This window comes from Bombyx mori, chromosome 1 (assembly GCF_030269925.1).
Source record: "Bombyx mori chromosome 1, ASM3026992v2".
NCBI lineage: Eukaryota > Metazoa > Arthropoda > Insecta > Lepidoptera > Bombycidae > Bombyx > Bombyx mori.
The window spans coordinates 2,069,138-2,088,644 of NC_085107.1; the positions used below are offsets into that span (position 1 = coordinate 2,069,138).

The 19,507-nt window shown below is 34.4% G+C and overlaps 1 protein-coding gene across 4 annotated transcripts; it reads left to right on the top strand.

Annotated features, from left to right (window-relative positions):
• Positions 1 to 2,250: 2,250 nt before the first annotated feature.
• On the top strand, positions 2,251 to 13,865 carry BLOS2 (biogenesis of lysosome-related organelles complex 1 subunit 2). Of its 4 annotated transcripts, none has more exons than XM_012695953.4 (5): positions 2,251 to 2,392; positions 3,699 to 3,764; positions 6,056 to 6,200; positions 6,864 to 6,975; positions 9,680 to 13,865. In XM_012695953.4, the coding sequence occupies exons 2-5, from the start codon at positions 3,739 to 3,741 to the stop codon at positions 9,817 to 9,819; spliced, it is 423 nt and encodes a 140-aa protein (XP_012551407.3). In that variant the 5' UTR covers positions 2,251 to 2,392; positions 3,699 to 3,738; the 3' UTR covers positions 9,820 to 13,865.
• The last annotated feature ends 5,642 nt before the right edge of the window (positions 13,866 to 19,507 follow it).

The following is a 19,507-nucleotide window of genomic DNA, read 5'->3' on the forward strand; positions in this document are numbered from 1 at the left end:
TTGTATGACACTTTGTACGTGTATTCCATAGAGTTAATATTTTAACTTAATAACTCCATGGTGTATTCTTAGGAACAAGGAACCGAATGAAAAAAACACACGCTTTAGTGTGATCTTTTTAGGAACAGACAATTGATATTAGACACCAGTTGACAGAACCATATTGTCTCTTTTTGGCTTTGTTGTATGGAGGGTCTACCTTTGTGGTTCTCTGGTACTTATTAACTCCATGGGTTCTCTTTAACATGATAGTGATAGTCTCAGATTGAAGACTAAATGTGATAGTCGAATCTGTAGCAGCACAGCCATGTCCATTAGAAACATTGTGTAAAAATACTCGTATCACACACAAAATACTAGTAGAAGTAGTATTACAAATTACTTCTAGAGTATTTTTAATTTGCATAAAAGACCTAAGGCACATTTCATTCCAGATTTATTCAAATATATATCTATAAGAACATGATAAAATAAAATTTACAGTAATAGTAATAGCTATGCCAAATAATAGCTATGCCAGTATATTGTGCATTACAATTTTTTGGAGTTTACTCCTTTAGAATCGATTTACATATATAGGGTATGAAAATTATGGGGACCAAAATCGTACTAGCATGTCACACGAAATGCGTTATGCGCCTGATTGCGCATGTCACACGAAATGCGTTATCGCAGGTGACGCCGGGCTGCTGCGCCGGCAGTCCGCCACAAAGCCTCGTACTGATCGCGCGTTTCTCTCATTATTGTATTTTCATATATTTGTTAGTCGTTTGTTTTGTGTCTCGTTAATTTGTTAATAATCTGTAGTGTATCGTGTTGTCGTAATATAGAACTATTTCTCGTATTGTTTCGTTTAATTTTTTATATCCAGTAAACTCCAGTCGTGCGTCGGAGCGGACACACACACTTTTTTTTTGGAACATGGCACAGAAAACATGAACAAAACCTTTTATATAAAGTAGAGAACTTTCACTTCCAAGATATCTTTGTCGTATAAGCTTTCCGAGAGTGTTAGGATTCTTGTGGTCGATATTTCATGCGGTGCTCGGTATCTGAGTAATTTAGAAGGCAAAGCCAAGCTAGTTTCTAAATCTTAGAAGTCCTCAACAGAGTGGTACTGCACCTCTGGACAAAGACTTCTCTTTTACAAAGCATAATTTTTTTATTGTATGCGTAGGGGCTACTATTTATTGCTACTACCATTTGACACCATACAGAAGAAGGCCGTTAGTATTATTGATATTGCCGTTGTTGCGGATCGCTTAAAACCCCTACGGAGGGACTTTGGTTCTCTTTGTTTTTTGTACTTATCACATATTTCATGGAGAGTACTCAGAGAATATGTTTGAGATGTGTAATAAGAGAAAACCTTTAATGAATATAAGGTTTTCTCTTTTTTCAATTTAATAAGCTAAAATTAACAGTAAAATTTGTTTAGTTACATTAGATACGTTGACAAATAACTAATAAAATAGATTGACAATGACATAAACTTCTTCTTCTTCTCAGTTCACTCTTGACAGAGTGGTCGTGATCGTCATGTAGTGTTGGAAGGGGCAGACTTGATGCGTCTCACGATGTCGCGCCATCTCTCCCTGCTCGAGGCCATTCTACTGCACTCATTTAAGGGACCTCCCACTGCAGTTTTAATTTGGTCGGTCCACCGCATTGGTGGCCTCCCGCGCGGTCTTGTACCATCAACGCTTCCCTGTACAACGAGGCGTTCTATGGACCGGCCATCTCGTCGCGAAACGTGTCTGAAGAAATTCACCATTCGAGACTGTACTATACCATATAGACGCTGCTTGATGCCGAGTTCCGAAGTATCGAGACATTTGTACGAAAGTCGGTCCACGAAACTCCAAGCATTCTTCTCCAGCACCACATTTCCAGAGCGTCTATTTTCTTCCTTTCCACGTCTCGCACATAAACTTATGACTGATAATTTCATGTAAGAAGCTTACATCATTCTCCCGCACTATTTTAAAACATAATCGTTTAAAAATTCTGGTGTTTTATGGACGCGGCCAGATTTACGAAGTATTGGATCCGGTGGTGGTGATGTTGGCAATTTTTTTTAAATTTTTATTGCTTAGATGGTTGGACGAGCTCACAGCCCACCTGGTGTTAAGTGGTTACTGGAGCCCATGGACATCTACAACGTAAATGCGCCACCCACCTTGAGATATAATAAGTTCTAAGTATTAGAGTTGATAATATAGAAACTCCTTATGAAAAGAAAACGTATACATAGAAACCAGTGACAAGAGGTGTCATAAAAATAAGTGAAAAAATGTCTGTCATTTCGTGAAATAAAATAAAATAAGAAAACTGTGATTTCGATACTAAATTCTAAAACATCGACGTAACTAATAGTAATATATAAAAGTGTGTTAGTATATTATTTCGTAACTGCCTGCACTCTGGGATTTAAAGACTGGACTCTGTGCTACCAAGAATTTTAAATTATATCACTAAGGTCTCAGTATAGTTACAACGGCTGCCCCACCCTTCAAACCGAAACGCATTACTGCTTCACGGCAGAAATAGGCAGTGCGGTGGTACCTACCCGCGCGGACTCACAAGAGGTCCTACCACCAGTAATTACGCAAATTAAAATTTTGCGGGTTTTATTACACGATGTTATTCTTTGTTATTGTTGGAAGTCAATCGTGAACATTTGTTGAGTACGTATTTCATTAGAAAAATTGGTACCCGCCGGCGGGATTCGAACATCGGTGCATCGCTCAACTCGAATGCACCGGACGTCTTATCCGTTAGGCCACGACGACTTCAAACTTCGGTCTCTAGCTCTCTGCTATTATCAAGTACCACAGGTTCCGTTTCATTAGATGAAGGAATCGCCACGTTTTGGTCTTCTGTTTCCGGAAGTGGTTCTGCGACATTATTATAATCAGTAGTGTGTTTCTACAGTGGCACAAACTCAGGATAGTGCATCAGCAGCATAGTTCTCTTTCCCCGGTCTGTATATAATATCGTATTTGAAAGCAGCAAGTTCCAGTCTCCATCTGACTGATAATTTCATGTAAGAAGTTTACATCAAGATGTCTTCATGTTCATCTCTTTTTTATCATCGCACTGCCCACTACTAGAGCAGAGTTCACCCATATGTACTACTAGGAACTGTCGCGTTGATTCCAACTGCATTGCCATAACCCTTTAATCTTAATAACAAACCATACACATCCATAATTAACTTTCTTTGATTAATTGCTGGCAATGACTGGATGTGTAGAACCAAAGATCGGGTTCAGTGGCTAGCATTGGGGGAGGCCTATGCCCAGCAATGGACTGCCGCAGGCTGATGATGATGATGATGACGGTGTTTTTGAACGCTACGTGTTCTTGATAAAATACCAATGTACAAATAAAATTGGAAATGTCAGTTTTCTTGATTTTATATATCGTTACTGGTCAATAGCAGAAAATACTAAAATTACACTTTCTATTTAAGATATTTATATTAATAAATATTTATATATATTAATAAGATATTTATTAGTATTGTATATAACTTAACCATAGATAATACACACACTTAGTAACGTCAACGCTGTAATGCCAACCAAATGCCAACATTGCCAACCTATTTTTAGTTTATTTGATGTGATTTGGAGTTTATCATAAAAACTTTATTCACAATTATCATAAATACTGTGTATTACTATTTTTAAAAGCTGGATCCCTGATGAGTCTCAGCACAGAAGACATAGAAAAATGGACGAGAGACGGAAGAAACAAAGGTAGGAAGTTTAACAGGCGATGCACCATATTCTATACTCTACAACCTAGGTATAATTTATTGATTTGTGAAAATTTAGACTTCGTTTGCGCACTGGTGGCCGTACTTATATTTGAGACAATTGTTCCGGTACATTCGCGTCGGTTTCCGTTCTTAATAGTAAAAGAGCACCATTTGACATTACCTAAAATATGTTAGGTAATAATAATATTTTTTCGAAGAAGTGGATTGCATTTGTTATTACAACTGATGTTAAAGTGTTTAAAATAAAACAATCTTCACGGTGACGTGTATGTGCAGTGAATCTATTCTCATGCATCACAAATACCAGAGTAAGAAAGAAATCAATAAGAACCTTAAACATTTATTAATTTACAGAACGGATATGATGCACTAATTGAATATAAAATGTTAAAGTTATCATAGTTTGGTTTTCAACTTAGTTCATGGTCCTTCCTCTTATCATTTACTTTCATACCTTCATGTTTGTCCTCTCACCTTATATAGTTTCAGTATCTCATTAATGTATTAATGTTGGCCTTACCTTAGATACAATAAGAGAGAGCTTTTGATAAACCACTGGTGAAAACTTTTAGCTATGCTGAGATGCATGCAGGGCTTGCCTTCTTATACATTTAGATGTTTAGGGTTTGAGCATTCACAAACTGTTTTTGAAATTTTAGGTATGTATATAAATCGAAGATCATTATTCTTAATGGGTGTTAAGAAATAAATGATATAGATCAGTGATGGGCAAAGTAAGTATTTAATATGGCCCACCGAGAGTCCATCCGTCCTAACTATTCAACTAGTCAGCATTTTGGTGCATAAAATATCTGATCGAATCGATCGATCGATCTCGAATTTTTAATGAAAGGGTTTTTTGAGCTTTCATTATCTTATAATTAACTTTCTATCATTATAATGATCTCGGCAGTCTGTGACAGGTATTCGTTTATTTATTGAAAAAAAAAAAAAAACATTCTTTTCACCTATCTATCACATGCCTCACGACTCACACACCTAACAAAGCATAATAGTAAAAGGTATTTTGATTATTAAAAAGCTTTAATACAAAACGCATTTTTTCTATAATTCTGGCCCTCCCCTAGAATTTCTTAAACTTTGTGGCCCGCCATTAAAAATGTTTGTCCACCACTGATATAGATCAATGTGATGCAGGGAAAATTACAAATCAATAACTTCAAGCATTTTGGACCTTTTTTTAAATTTCTTAATTGGGGGGATGAGCTCATGGCCCACCTGGTGTTAAGTGGTTACCGGAGCCCACAGACATCTACAACGTAAATGCTGCCACCTATCTTGAGATATTAGCTCTTAGGTCTCAGTATAGTTACAACGGCTGCCCCACCCTTCAAACAGAAATGCATTACTGAATCACGGCAAAAATAGACAGGGTGGTGGTACGCACCTGTGCAGACTCACAAGATATCCACCAGTAACAATGCAAATTATAATTTTGTGGGTTTCATTTTTACTACACTATGTTATTCCTTCACTGTGGAAGTTAATCATGAACATTTGCTAAGAGTATGTATATCATTAGAAAAACTTCCAAGCGGGATTCAAACACCAGTGCATTTCTGGATATTAATGCACGTCTTATCCTTTGATTCCCATAGATTTTCAGTTTAAAATAGGGCATATCTCTTGAAACTATTATAGATGCATTAAATTATATAGATAGATAAATTATATAGTACTGGTGGTAGGACCTCTTGTGAGTCCGCGCGGGTGGGTACCACCACCCTGCCTATTTCTGCCGTGAAGCAGTAATGCGTTTCGGTTTGAAGGGTGGGGCAGCCGTCGTTACTATACTTGAGACCTTAGAACTTGTATCTCAAGGTGGGTGGCGCATTTACGTTGTGGATGTCTATGGGCTCCAGTAACCACTTAACATCAGGTGGGCTGTGAGCTCGTCTACCCATATAAGCAATAAAAAAAATAAAAAAAGTACTGGATTAGTGGTTGTTTTGTTTTCAACAGACATATAGGTTGTCATAAAAAGTAAACTTACTTTAGCCAAAGGATTATTTTATTAGGATATTATTTATATAAAACCAAATTTTTGGTACTCATCATAAACTTTGATATTCATAAATATACCTCTTTGGTCCAGTAGGTTTGAAGTAGGTAGTGTTTGAAGGGACAAAGTATCAGTATAAACAGACAGATTCAAAACAAATTGAAAGGTTTGATATAGAGTAAAATAATCATAATATTATTTGAAACCATTCACATACAGCAGTATTATTATCTATAGTATGACAGTTTTTTTTTTGCAGAGCTTGAAATGTCACCGAGCTGTTCGAGTTTCGAAGTCCTGGATCCACATGATCCTGTGATCAGTCGGTTAGCCACACAGCTCTTTAAAAAAACAACTGACTACCTTCAGGCTGAAATGGTTGCTGGACAGGTGAGGGCTTATCAATATGATACAAACCATAGGTCGTGAATACATACATACTACAGATACTTTCTTTGGTATTAAATACTGATGATGTGTGTAAACTAGGTTAATCAGGATTTATTAATAAACATTTTATGCAAATAATTTAAGATGTTGGTGGGATTATAGGTTATTGAACAAAAATACCTGTAATAGTGAGTTATATAGCTGCTTCTGAATGGTAAAGAATTTAAAAGCATATCTTTACATTTTTTCATCTGAGAAGCTTCATTGTCTTTGTTAGAAATAGTTTGATTCAGAGAAAACAACATTATGTGCATTAAATTGTACAGGGTTTGGTTTGACCATGCTAATAATTATTTCTCAAAAGCTTCCAATTTGAGGGCAATGCTACAATATTAGAACTGCACTATTAAAAATAATCGATTTAATGAATGAAAGATTAATAAATCTACAGTTTATTTCGAAATAAATAGTATCAGATCTTTGTTTTGTATAAATTTTTTTATGAATATCTATAACCAGTTTAGAGAAAATCTGTAAGAATAATAAATCCTTAAGCAAATTGTTGCAAGGGACTGATTGTTGTATCACACCAAGGTACTTAAGACCCAGAGAATTACCAGAAACAAGACCCATATGGTTATTTCAAGTAAATATTTGATACAGGAACACTACATGCTGCTTGAGGAGATCAACAGACTCGCGATCACCAAGTACGCAGATCTAAGGAGCCTAGCCGCGAACCTGAACAAGACCCTTAATGAATACAACGAGATGTGTGAGTTTTTAACTGGAACCATCAATTTTTTAATGAATGTATTGCCAGCAAATGTGTCATAATACAAAGCAACTTGTGTTTCAGTTATCAAATAATTTGATAAACACTGTGGCTAGCTTATGTGTCATTTGTTTTTGTGAAGGCATAGAATTGAAATAATCCCTCATATCAACTATTGCTATAATCTCTAAATTGCATTCTGTCAACGCCTGGCCTATTAGAATTTAGGCCTAACTAACACAAGATCTTAGTTGAATGAGGTGGTGAAATTAAGTTTGTTATTGTGTCACAATGAGGTGATTGAGAGCTTTATGAACTTGTACGACTTATGTATTATGCCATTTTTGCTGATAGCTTCTACTAATATTTGCGTTTTTGCTTTTATACTAATGTAAGATGAATGCTATGTATAAAGATGCTAACGGTTATGGTATTAACAGACGGTTAAGGCCACCATATGGAGTGCTTGGATTTCATCTATAGAACATCACGGCTTAGTTTCCATACATAATATGTTGTTCTAGATTTTTAGAACATCCCGGAAATACATTTAGATGAGTCGATTTATTGTTGAAAAAATAACGGCATGTGTTCACACAAAAACATTACGTAACAGATCATCATAATGAGGTTCCCGCTATTATTAGCTTGAAAAGGTAAGTTTACAAACTATGATTCCTATTAGTTTTATTATAATGAATAACATAAATAATAGACAAATTATGAAATAAATGAAAGCGGTAATAGAAATGTCTTTATTATAAGCAGATATGTCTTTATTATAAGAAAAAAAAAATTATTTGGAAAATGATTTAGTGATTGATATTTGAAATGAAGTGTCCTATGTGACATCTAGGTAGATGTGTTTCTTTCCTGTCCTCGTTATTGGTTATTGGTTTTGTCCTGGCATTGCTGCTGTCCATTAGCCTGTCCACTAGCAAATTAGTTGCGCCTGAAGAAAATTTTCGACAATTGTTCCTTACAATACAACGCATTTAACTAAAAGATATTATGGACGCAACATAACATTTTTAGTGAGTTCCAAATGCTTTTAGAATATTTTTGTTTAAAAATAAAACATAATCTATCAAGTTATTCAGAAGGCTTACTCTGCTTTTTGCGGTTTAAAGTTTTAAGGCTTTTTAGGTAGCCGATTAAACAATATCAGGTACCTATTAATCACGTGATGGCAATGATCGAGATTTTTTCGTAGTCATAAAGCTTAAGATTTCTGTGATAAGACCCTCATGCTTGTGTTCTCTTATTATAATTTTTTTTATTGCTTAGATGGTTGGACGAGCTCACAGCCGTCCTGGTGTTAAGTGGTTACTGGAGCCCATAGACATCTACAACTTAAATGCGCCACCCACCTTGAGATATAAGTTCTAAGATCTCAGTATAGTTACAACGGCTGCCTTACCCTTCAAACCGAAACTCATTACTGCTTTACGGCAGAAATAGGCAGGGTGGTGGTACCTACCCGCGCGGACTCACAAGAGGTCCTACCATCAGTAAAAAACGTCTGGAAGTTTTTTCATGGCGCAGCTACATGTGGCGTACATTGATTCCTCAATTGATTTCTTCGGTAAACGATATACCTTTAAGCGCGTGGCTCAAATTACATCTTCTAAATTTCAACAAAAAAAAATATAAATGTATATATGAGTGTAATGCTGTGTACATATAGGGAGAGTAACATGCAAATCATAAGTTTCGTTTTTTGTACTTTGAAACCACCAACTACCTCTTAAATATTTTAGGTACGTGTATATAATTAATCATTGTTATAAAAAAAATGACTTTATTGAAAAAAAGGATTAAGAGACAACAATGATTTAATGATAGGTTGGCGTATTATTATGACAATAAGAATGACCTTGTCTAAATGTTCTCTTAGGTTGTTTAGGTATTCTTACACATTCGTTGGACGCATCGATAAATAAGTTTGTTTTATTGTTTATATTGTTGGTGGAGGTGTTCGTTTCATTTTCTAACTTGAATGATTCGTGATTCGCGCTTAAAGTCAAGCATTACATTAACATTTTAATACTAATCTGCTTTGCGCTTTTAATCTGCGGTTTGGGAATCATTTTCAAACTGACGTTTTATAGTAACTAAATTAAACATACGTACATGTACGCGATTTATTAGAGCGTACGCTAATTTCGACATCTTTTTTTAAAAGCGACATCTTTTTTATTAAGCACTTAACGGATCATTACACTGTTGAAATTGCACACGAGTTTTTCGAATCATTTACGCCTTGATTTTTCATTGTATATAGTATTTTATCAATAGAGTAGGTTAGATGGTTTGGGTCAATTAAATGTAATTAAAACATTAGAAAACATTCACAAATAAAACACTTAGCGCTTTCGTTAAACCTGGCTGTTTTTTAATATGATTGTTATAAAATGTTCCATAAACATAAGAAGATTTACGTTAAAAACATACTTTGCAAATATGAGATGCTTTATGAGACAAACGTCTACATCTCGTCCCGTCCAAATACATTCATTCGGTCGCCATTTTATTAGCACACGTGGTATGTACCGTTAGTTTAAAACAATCGGATATCAACAATTATTTCTTAACTTCTTCAAATAACAATCAAATATAAATATCGATCAACATAACATGTAAGTTTTAATTGATTATATAATTTGTGTTTCCTCGACTCAAACGCGCATATTAAACGTTCCAGATGCCCAGCAGATCCAACCCCTACTCCAGCAGATAGATCAAATCGAAGTCCAGGTATCTAAATTCGAAGTTAACGCTTACCGCCTCGACAGCTATACGAAGCAATTGAAGGCTCGTTTTAAGGAGCTTGAAGAGAAGTAAGGCGGTACCCGGCTGTCGTTAAATGGGGGTCTAAAGCATAGTTGTCCTGCTCGCACGCTTGAACTCACCCCGGTCCACGAAGAAAACTCGATACAGCAAAATCATTGTCGGGTTCGAAAATGCCGCGTTACGTTAATACAATTGAATTCAAAAATGAATAATTTCCCAATTTAGCCTTTGCTCCTAGATCGGCGTGCCTTGTCCAATGATGGTATGGTATGATTATTGGGGCGTTTATAGCCTTTTATTTGCTCGCGATTTTAGAGAAATTCGTTTTGAAAGATAAACCAAAAAAGGGCTGTTTTATCAACGTCAAAACACTTTTTACTGGTGGTAGGACCTCTTGTGAGTCCGTGCGGGTAGGTACCACCACCCTGCCTATTTCTGCCGTGAAGTAGTAATGCGTTTCGGTTTGAAGGGTGGAGCAGCCGCTGTAACTAACTATACTTGTGACCTTAGAACTTATATCTCAAGGTGGGTGGCGCATTTACGTTGCATTACGCATTACGTTACTCTAGTAACCACTTAACACCAGGTGCGCTGCGAGCTCGTCAGACCATATAAGCAATAAATAAATAAATAATGTTATAGTCTTTATAGAGTAAATTAGTCAAATCAGGCCTGCTTTGTTGGTCGATGTTTGACTTGACTTTGATCGGATCGCGACCAAAGTACTTAGGATCACCCACGCTAGCCAATCTGAAAATTATCTGAAAATTTGAAATATAGGGAACAGATACTCTACGAACCCACTATGTAAGACTTTTATAAATATTCAATTTAACAACGTGAAGTTTCAAAGGGATTCCGCTAATTTACAATAATTGAAATAGCTCAGTCCTCATATAATTGTTATAATGTGTTACCGGACAATGAATAGTGTTGTCCATTAATCGTTAAAGTGCTGATACAGTTAAAGAAAAAAAAAAACTTGTGCCCTGCTATCTCGTGACATTATCACTACCGCACAGCTTTATTATCTGTAGCTAGTACTTATAAGTAAGTTTAGGTAGATTCTTCTTAATTACCAGAATTCGATGAGGTTACCGCTGATACGTCAAATCTTACTGGGCCACTGCTGTAGTATAATTTTTCTCTCCTCTTAGCTCTAGAAGCGTTTGTTTAGTACTTTAGCGTAATAGAAGGCCGGGAACTTAATAATGACCCTATGATTAGATGCAACAGTTTACGAGAACCGTTGTCACGTATTCAACTGTGGCAGTGATTACGTCACTAATGATATCGCGTAACAATATGAGCAGGCCTTGCTACTCTTCAAAACATTGATTTCTTCGGTTTTGTATATACTCCGGAAAAAAATAATGAAACACTTCTAATAATGAAATAATGAATAATAGTGTGGATATTGAAAATAATGCGATATAAAACATCAATCAACAACAATATAATCTAGTATTAATAGTTAAAAAAGAGAACTATTGAGCACGAAGTGAAATTATTAGTCTGTTATTGAACACCAATTGTTAACATAAGTCATGATTCAAACCAGCTTTGTGCCTGAAATATACGCACTATACAAACGGTAGAAAGAGTCACACAACATCATAGTACACGTATTAAAAGCAACATAATTTAACAATCATTAAGTAAATTATCATAATTTTTGAGCACATGCACTAACAATTGAGGCGTCAGAATTAATTTCGTTGAAATAGTTGAGCTCCTAATGCATTAATCAAATAAGTTTCAAAAAAATGTATGTATCAAATGACAAACGTATTTTTCTTAATTTAATTTTTATTAAAAACACCCCAGACAGATGGAGTATCAAATTTTTATTACAAATAGCGTGTACATGCCCATACATTCCTTAGAATACAAAGATATCAGATATTTATTTACGTTTATTTATATTTGTTGCACTGCGCGTATATAATTGACGTCATTCAAAGTTAGTCGTTGCGTGATTTATCGGTCTCTATTCAAAATGACCAGTGCTTCCTGTAAATTACTACAATGTATTGCAACGTGGTTCTGAATTACCATTTAAACAGGTTTTAAAAATGTCAATAAATACCTAAACAATAATAAAATTAGATTGAATAAAGAAGAAATAGTATTTAGCTGTCGATATAAAATTATAATTATATAATATATTCATTTATTTAATCCAAGTTATTACAATAAATAATATATGTAATGCCCTTAATAACTATAAAATTATAAGTAATTATTAATCAAAATATTATGGGAACGTATCTGTTATTTGGCAGAACGTAAGCAATTTTAGAGATAAATGTTTTTTTTTCTCGATAAATACCAACTGTGACTTAAACATGACACCTAAGTGCATTAAATCAACATTGAGTGTAATCTCATTGAAATTAATACGTAAAGTAAGCAATAAAGAGATTTATTAAATATTTTTATTAAATACTATTTTTCAACAAACAGAACGTGTTCACAAATGTTTTATATATTTACATAGACTATTCGATATTTGAATGCTTTCTCTGTTGAGATGAATGATTAGTTGAGGCCGTCACGATGGCGCCATGTTATTATATTAAGAAATAATAAAAAAAATGTAGCTTAATTACTAAAAAACACGTTTTAGTAGCAGCAAACCAAAATAAAGAATTAAATATTCTTTCATATCCCGTTAGTTCGGTTTAGGATATTAGGCCAAAGTAATAAAAGTACTAAAGTGTCATCAGTGCTTGATACGTGCGCAAACTTTCAAGTTGAAAGTTATGAAGTTTTTTAAAATTACGTTGGGATATTTCGTTATATAAGCGCGTTAAAAAATTAAGTTGAATGCTATTTTCACTACTTCGATGCTATAGAAATGCTATAGTATAATTATTATTATGAATAAAATAACCCGAAATAGTAATATTTTCATTTATTTCGTTTTTGTTTTTTTGTTATCATATAGTTTCGAATTCAAGCTTAAGTATTGTTCATCATACAGTATAAAAACTAATTCGGCGTGTTAAATCCAAAACTTTAGTGTGATCGTATAAAATTTACATTCATTTTTTTCGAGTGCCATCTATTAATGAGTAAAAAACGATGGCCCGCTAGGCTTAGTTCAATATAACCCCGCTAGATGTCGCAGTTATTGGAACCGAGCTATTAAAACACATACAACATGTTTTAACACCAGCATCTCTCCGCCTGTGAACGAAATTTGATCACAAAATATTTCTAATATATTTTTATCTTTTCATTGCTCTCCTTTTTATAATTAACTATGGAGAGTAGAAATAAGGAGCACCATCCTATATAGGTGATAAGAAAAAGGGTCCACCTGTAAACAGCTATTGTTGGAAGACTCGCCGAAATAGCGCTAGTGTAGCAAATAGAAATGATATGAAAATAGCAGTTTTAAACAGAGTAGTGTGCTGGGTTGAAAAATTTATTATTTTTCGTGACTTCAACTATTTATTTTTATTACTAATTATGCAGGAAGTGTTTTTTTCCTTCTTAATCTAGTATCCTACTCTATGTTATCTGTCATCTATCTAGTTATGGCGCTGTTTTTTAAATCTTTCCACTTGCGACTGTGGCGCCACTTTAATTGACCCACATTCTAATACACTGAGATAGTACTCCCTACTTCTACCCTCCTTATTTGATGATATAAATTATTTAATAATGTTCAATGACAGTTCCGATAAGCATTTCATAAAATGACAGTAACACAATATTAGGTAGCTTAATGATAGAACTGGTTTAAAAAACAGCAATAACTAATATTACCTTCGTATTCACCAATTATGTGGCTTCGGAATAATGCTTCGGATGACGGTTGATACACATAACATTATTATTATGTTTTATTGCAAAGATTCGTAGTTATATTCTGCGATCGACTTATTTCGTGACCCTGGAATTTCTTGTTTAGAACCACTTGTCTGCAAATAGGTTTACGCATCATGCATAATACTGTTATCATAGACACTGTTGTAACAATTAATTGTGTTTGGAATTATGTTATGAGACATGTTTATTTTATTTAATAATAATAATAATAATATGTTATTAAAATAGCTTGAATAAATTTTCTATTTCGAAATAAACCAGTATTTTATTCATGGAGATTCGTCGTTGAATAGTCAATACGGAATGGTCAGATGTGAATTCGTGTTTCAATCATGTGTGGTTTTTCAGTTTCATTATAAATACATGAAGACATGAGTGGTAAAGGGGATACCTATGATAGAATTTGTTAATTTTGAGAAAACGATCAATAATCTTTTGTTAGTTGTACTTTTTCTTCGTACATAACTCCTTTATCACATGCTATTTCTAAAAATAGTCACATAATAGGCACATAACACCTTCATTCAATGTAAAAATTTAAAAATCTTAAAAGTGGTACTTGACCCCTTCATCCGCTCATGTCTTCACATATGCTATAAACTATACCAGGGCTGTCCAAACTACATAAACATCTTTGCGAGCTATATGAATTTACTACAAAAGCTGGAGGGCCGCGAGAAAGAAATATTTTTAAAAACAAAATTACTTTCCGGGAATTCCCCCAATAATAGTAAAATATAGCTTCACTTTTAAATTGTGTCATGGGAATGGAATGTTACAAGAATAACGATAAATTATACCAAATATTGATTATATGTTTTGACAAAGAATTATTATTATCCTATTTATAACTATTTATATCCAAAATTATTTTCTGCTTAAGACATGCGTCGGGGGCCGCATGAAAACAGGCCACGGACTGCATGCGGCCCGCGGGCCATTGATTGGACAGCTCTGAGCTAGAATATTATGCTATCTATATACATATGTTTATAATATTATTGCATATATTTTTTTAAAGAATGATGACAGCATTAGTTCTTCAAACTTAAACGGTTTGATAAAATAAGAGATTTGATAGTCGAGATTACGTTGATTTGTACCCAGTCAGTAAGTACCGGGAATAGTCCCTAAGACTACAAGTGACTAGGTAGGGAAAATAAAAAGTTGGTTTGTCGTGGAGCCGCTATTATTCCCCTACCTATGCCCTGGTAGTCTAAGGGGAAATAACAGCTACGCGCGGACAGGTATGTGAGATCATGGGATCAACCTGAGAGAATTTGCTAACAGTAGCCCTAGCGAGAACAGCGACCCACTGAGAAGATCCTGCAACAAACTCAGTGGGCTGTGTCTACGGCTTAGTTCGTAGAACTCTTCGTCGTCATCGACGAGTTTAACGAGGTCGGTGACCGGTGCTTGAAGAGCCTAAAAGCACCGAGAGTGGACTCGAGGAATCCAAAAAGATATGTTTCGATAAATGAGTCGGAAATGGGAAGTCGTTAAAGACTTTTCTGTCGTCCTGTCCGTTTGGATCATGGAGCAGCCACGCATTCCGCATTAAGGTATAGCGGAATTGTCATTCAAAAAACAATTAAGTTATGTGTGACTTTTATAAGTGATAAGATGGGTCGACGAACGTCGAATATCAATCTATGAACTAACCTGTTATTTGCACCTGTTATACTGCAATTTTTTAAGATTTCAGAACCTTTTTTAATATACGACGCAGTGTTGCATATTTTTGGATGTTTATAAAAAAAACAGCTTCCAGGATTCTGTTCTAGGTACATGTTGATAATGTATAATTATGTATAATGAATATATTATTATGTAAAGCGCATTTTTTTATTTCAATCCTATACAGCAACAGAAATGGAAAAAAAACTTCAGAGGTGTCAAGGGACACCCGGATGGAACGAAGTCCCTTTCGATTAATTAGTGAAGGAATTGTAATTTTTTTTTAGTTATAATAATAAATTACGACATTATGAAGAAGAAAAAAAACAATACTATGAACTAAATTACTATTGTTGAAACGCTATCTCGAGAAACTGTACTCATTACGCGGACCAATCGGATACGAGAAATGTCACGCGATAAGCGCCTACACGTTGATTGGTCAGAATGACGGATCTAAAAAGTGTGGTGACAACTTTTCGTATGAATTTTTTCCGTTTAGCCCTCTTTCACAATGCGCGATAAGGAACTTCGTTCCAAAAAATCAACCCTTTTCGGTCGTAAGACAAATGTAATGTAAGGTTATATGTCCAATACGTGTGGACTGGAACTCAAAGGGTTAAGGTTCAACGAGGTAACGTCAAGATAACGAAATAAAAACACAAACAATTTTCGTTAATTTTTTTTATATTTTTATAACAAGTAGTTCCAATAAAATTTTACAAGTTCCATTTTTTACAAGAACGGAGTAATCTCCGTTACATTGAAACACAATCGCGTCTGATGATATATACTTTGAGAGTGGCTTAATCGTGGATTGTGCTTTAAAATATTTGAACAGGGCGTTGATTATCTCCTGGGCATGGTGCCGCATTATCTGTCCGTCCGTGCATTAATTAGCCTTGCTATATTGCCGATGTCGAACATAGAAACATACCAAAACCACAGATCTTGAGCCCATTACGATCATGCATTGTTCAGACGCGACCGCGCGCGCTTTACGTCGTAGTCATAAACGCGATCAGATCATGACTAAGCCTTACTTAAAGTTAACGAACTACTAGAAAAGTCACTAAACTTAGCCCCGAATACATATTTAATATTTGAACCTTTCCCGTGATCCAGATTAATAAGTAATACGATAACCCTTCTATAATTTGGTAGATACGGCTCTACAAAATCACGTGTTGTGAGAGATCGCTTATGTGAGACTAGAAGCGTGTACAAAAAGGAGAGTCATTTTTCTGAATGAAATTCTCAACTGTGTTTGTATGTATGCCTTTAAATATTATACATAAAAAATAGGCAGTATAATTTCGATTATTCCCACATATTGTGTGTGCATGGTGCATAATGCAATTATTTAAATAATTTTAAACAAAAATTTCGCTATAGTGATGTAAAATACCGGGTTATAGGAAGGCTACCTGTATTGACTTTTCGTATGACATACAATGTATTAAAATTAAACATCAGATGACGCGCGCTTCCAAACTTTCGGGGCGCGATGACGATTGTCTTATGTGTACAATGCGGGTCAACGAAAAACTAAAATCACGAGTGTACATACTCAATACAAAATCTCAGTAAATTAACATTGTTTTTTTTAACATTTAGATGGGACTTTATTGTGGTTTCGTCTTCAATAACGGTCCTCTTACACCTTGTAGTCAACCTAAGTATTTGCTGTTGTTTTGATTTCCCGTCGTCGCATACGACTGTAAATTGAGTAAGAGCCTTCGATAGAAATGGAAGGTTGGACCGAAAAGTTTTTTTTTTATTACCTTTTTATACCTCTCGCGAAAATTTCCGAAGATACTTCAATTAGCATAATTATTATGTTATACAAAATGAAAACAGCAATAAGACGACACAGTTATAATGTATATTAATCAACTAACTAACATTGTGGTAATTTGATATTAATTTTTTTTTTTGGTTTTTTTTTTTATGTTCTTCGTATATACAATTTATTGCAGTATTTGTAATATTAAGTTAGCAGCGGACAGTGCGATCCTCGGATTGTTGAGTTCCTCTCTTTTGTTATTGCGGATGTTATTGAAATGAAAAATTGGAATTTGTAATAAATTGTAAATTCTGTAATTACATTCACTTTAAAATGTATTTAACAATTTAAACTTTCACTGCGACCCTCAAAATAAATTATTGTCGTATAAGCTAAACGAGTGCTGTAATGTATTAGTAAAAACGAAACTTTTACTGTTCGTGACTGTAATGGGCTCGTTGTAGTTCGTAATAATGCAACACTAAGTAAATTTCGTTGAAATAAAAGAAAATACACAAAAAAAAATTTTTTTTTTATTGCCCTTTTAGGCAGACGAGCATACGGCCCACCTGATGGGGAGTGGTTACCGTTGCCCATGGACTTCAGCAATGCCAGGGGCAGAGCCAAGCCGCTGCCTACCGCAAAAGCCGCTGCCTACCGTAATTATGCCTAATTCCGTAATTATTGCTTGTACATCGTTATAGCGTGAACCTCGATAAAAAGGGATCCTTGACGTGTAATGTAAAATAGTACAAAGTCTAAGGTATATTTTAAATAAAGTAATAAAAGTAGGTACTATGTCTTCACGATAGTTGATAGGGAAGACATCAAATTAATTATAATTGTATCGTGTGATTATAATATAATTATATTGTTCTCTTTTAATAAGAATGTAACTATTTAGGTTATTGCTTGGCTTATATTATAATTTTAAGATATAATTAATCTACGAGTATATACTATTTGCATAGGTGCTTTATGAATTTGGTAATATTTGAGTTATTATTAGCGATAGATCTGACTGCTCTTGGAATTGATAGGAATACATATTTTATTATATTTTATTGCATAGATGGGTGGACGAGGTCACAGCCCACCTGGTGTTAAGTGGTTACCGGAGCCTATAAACATCTACGACGTAAATACCGCCACCCAACTTGAGATATGAGTTTTGAGGTTTCAGTATAGTTACAACGGCTGCCCCGCCCTTCAAACCGAAACGCATTACTGCTTCAAGGCAGAAATAGGCAGGGTTGTGGTACCTACCCGCGCGGACTCACAAGAGGTCCTACTACCAGTAAAAAATCGGAATAAAATACATATCGGAGGAATAAAACTGAACGCGACGTCTCGAGCACATGCCTCATGTTACAGTATGAAATGATTTTTGCGTGAGCACGCTCTACGAGTATAATTCGCACATACGGTGCTATAAAGTCACTTATGCAATTTTTGTTAACACTGAAATGAGTATGGGAAAATACATTAATTCTTAATAGTTATTAGTGAGACGAGCGTGATGTTTGCTTTTAGTGATGAAGTTTAAAGTTGTAATTTAAATATTATCATTTTATTTTTATAGCCTAGCAGAACTATATAAGAATTATATATGTAGTAAGATGTTGAATTTTCCAACGTTTCTCGTGAAAAAATACATAATTTGCATAAATGACGTTATTGCAGCAAATATGATCAACGGAAATTGTCTTATACAAAAATCACTATTTTCACTTTAGTATGGCTAACAATAACCACGTGTTTGAAGATTTTAATATTACCGGCAAAAAATAATCCGATACTATTTTTTTTTTAATAAACTCATGGATAACGCTTACACAAAATTATAAAAGAAATTCATGTTTTGTACGGCCTTACGTCTACAGTTATAATTCTCAATTGAGACAATTCACTAATGAAACTTAGTGTTGCATTATTATTACCAACATAATACGTATATTAGAAATAATAATTAGAAAACGCGTTTTAATTATATTTAGGTACAACACAGCGTTTACTTGTACCGTATGGAATACAATTTACCTGTTGTGTCTGAATTCAGAAGCGAATGCGTATTGCTTTAAAAAAATCATCGTCTCTTACTACTAAAAGTCTTATAACGTTGTTTAGTTACTAACTTTATATTCTCCCTTTTTTAACCCATAGACAACTTTATATTCCTCTTAATACATCGATAGATGGCAGTGTAGGGCACAATTTTCATTGGCTTATTAAATTTCAAATTTGGAATTTCACAACACACGTACATCATGCTCTTTTGATTTACATAAAGTCGAATATTTTATTACGGAATGCGATTTTTTTTTTTTAATTTAACCCATGTCACTTTTATTGTTATTGCTGTTATTTCGATTTACTGTGTATTTAATGAAACGTTTCATTTTACAATCTAAACGTAAAGAATTTGTGCGTAATTTA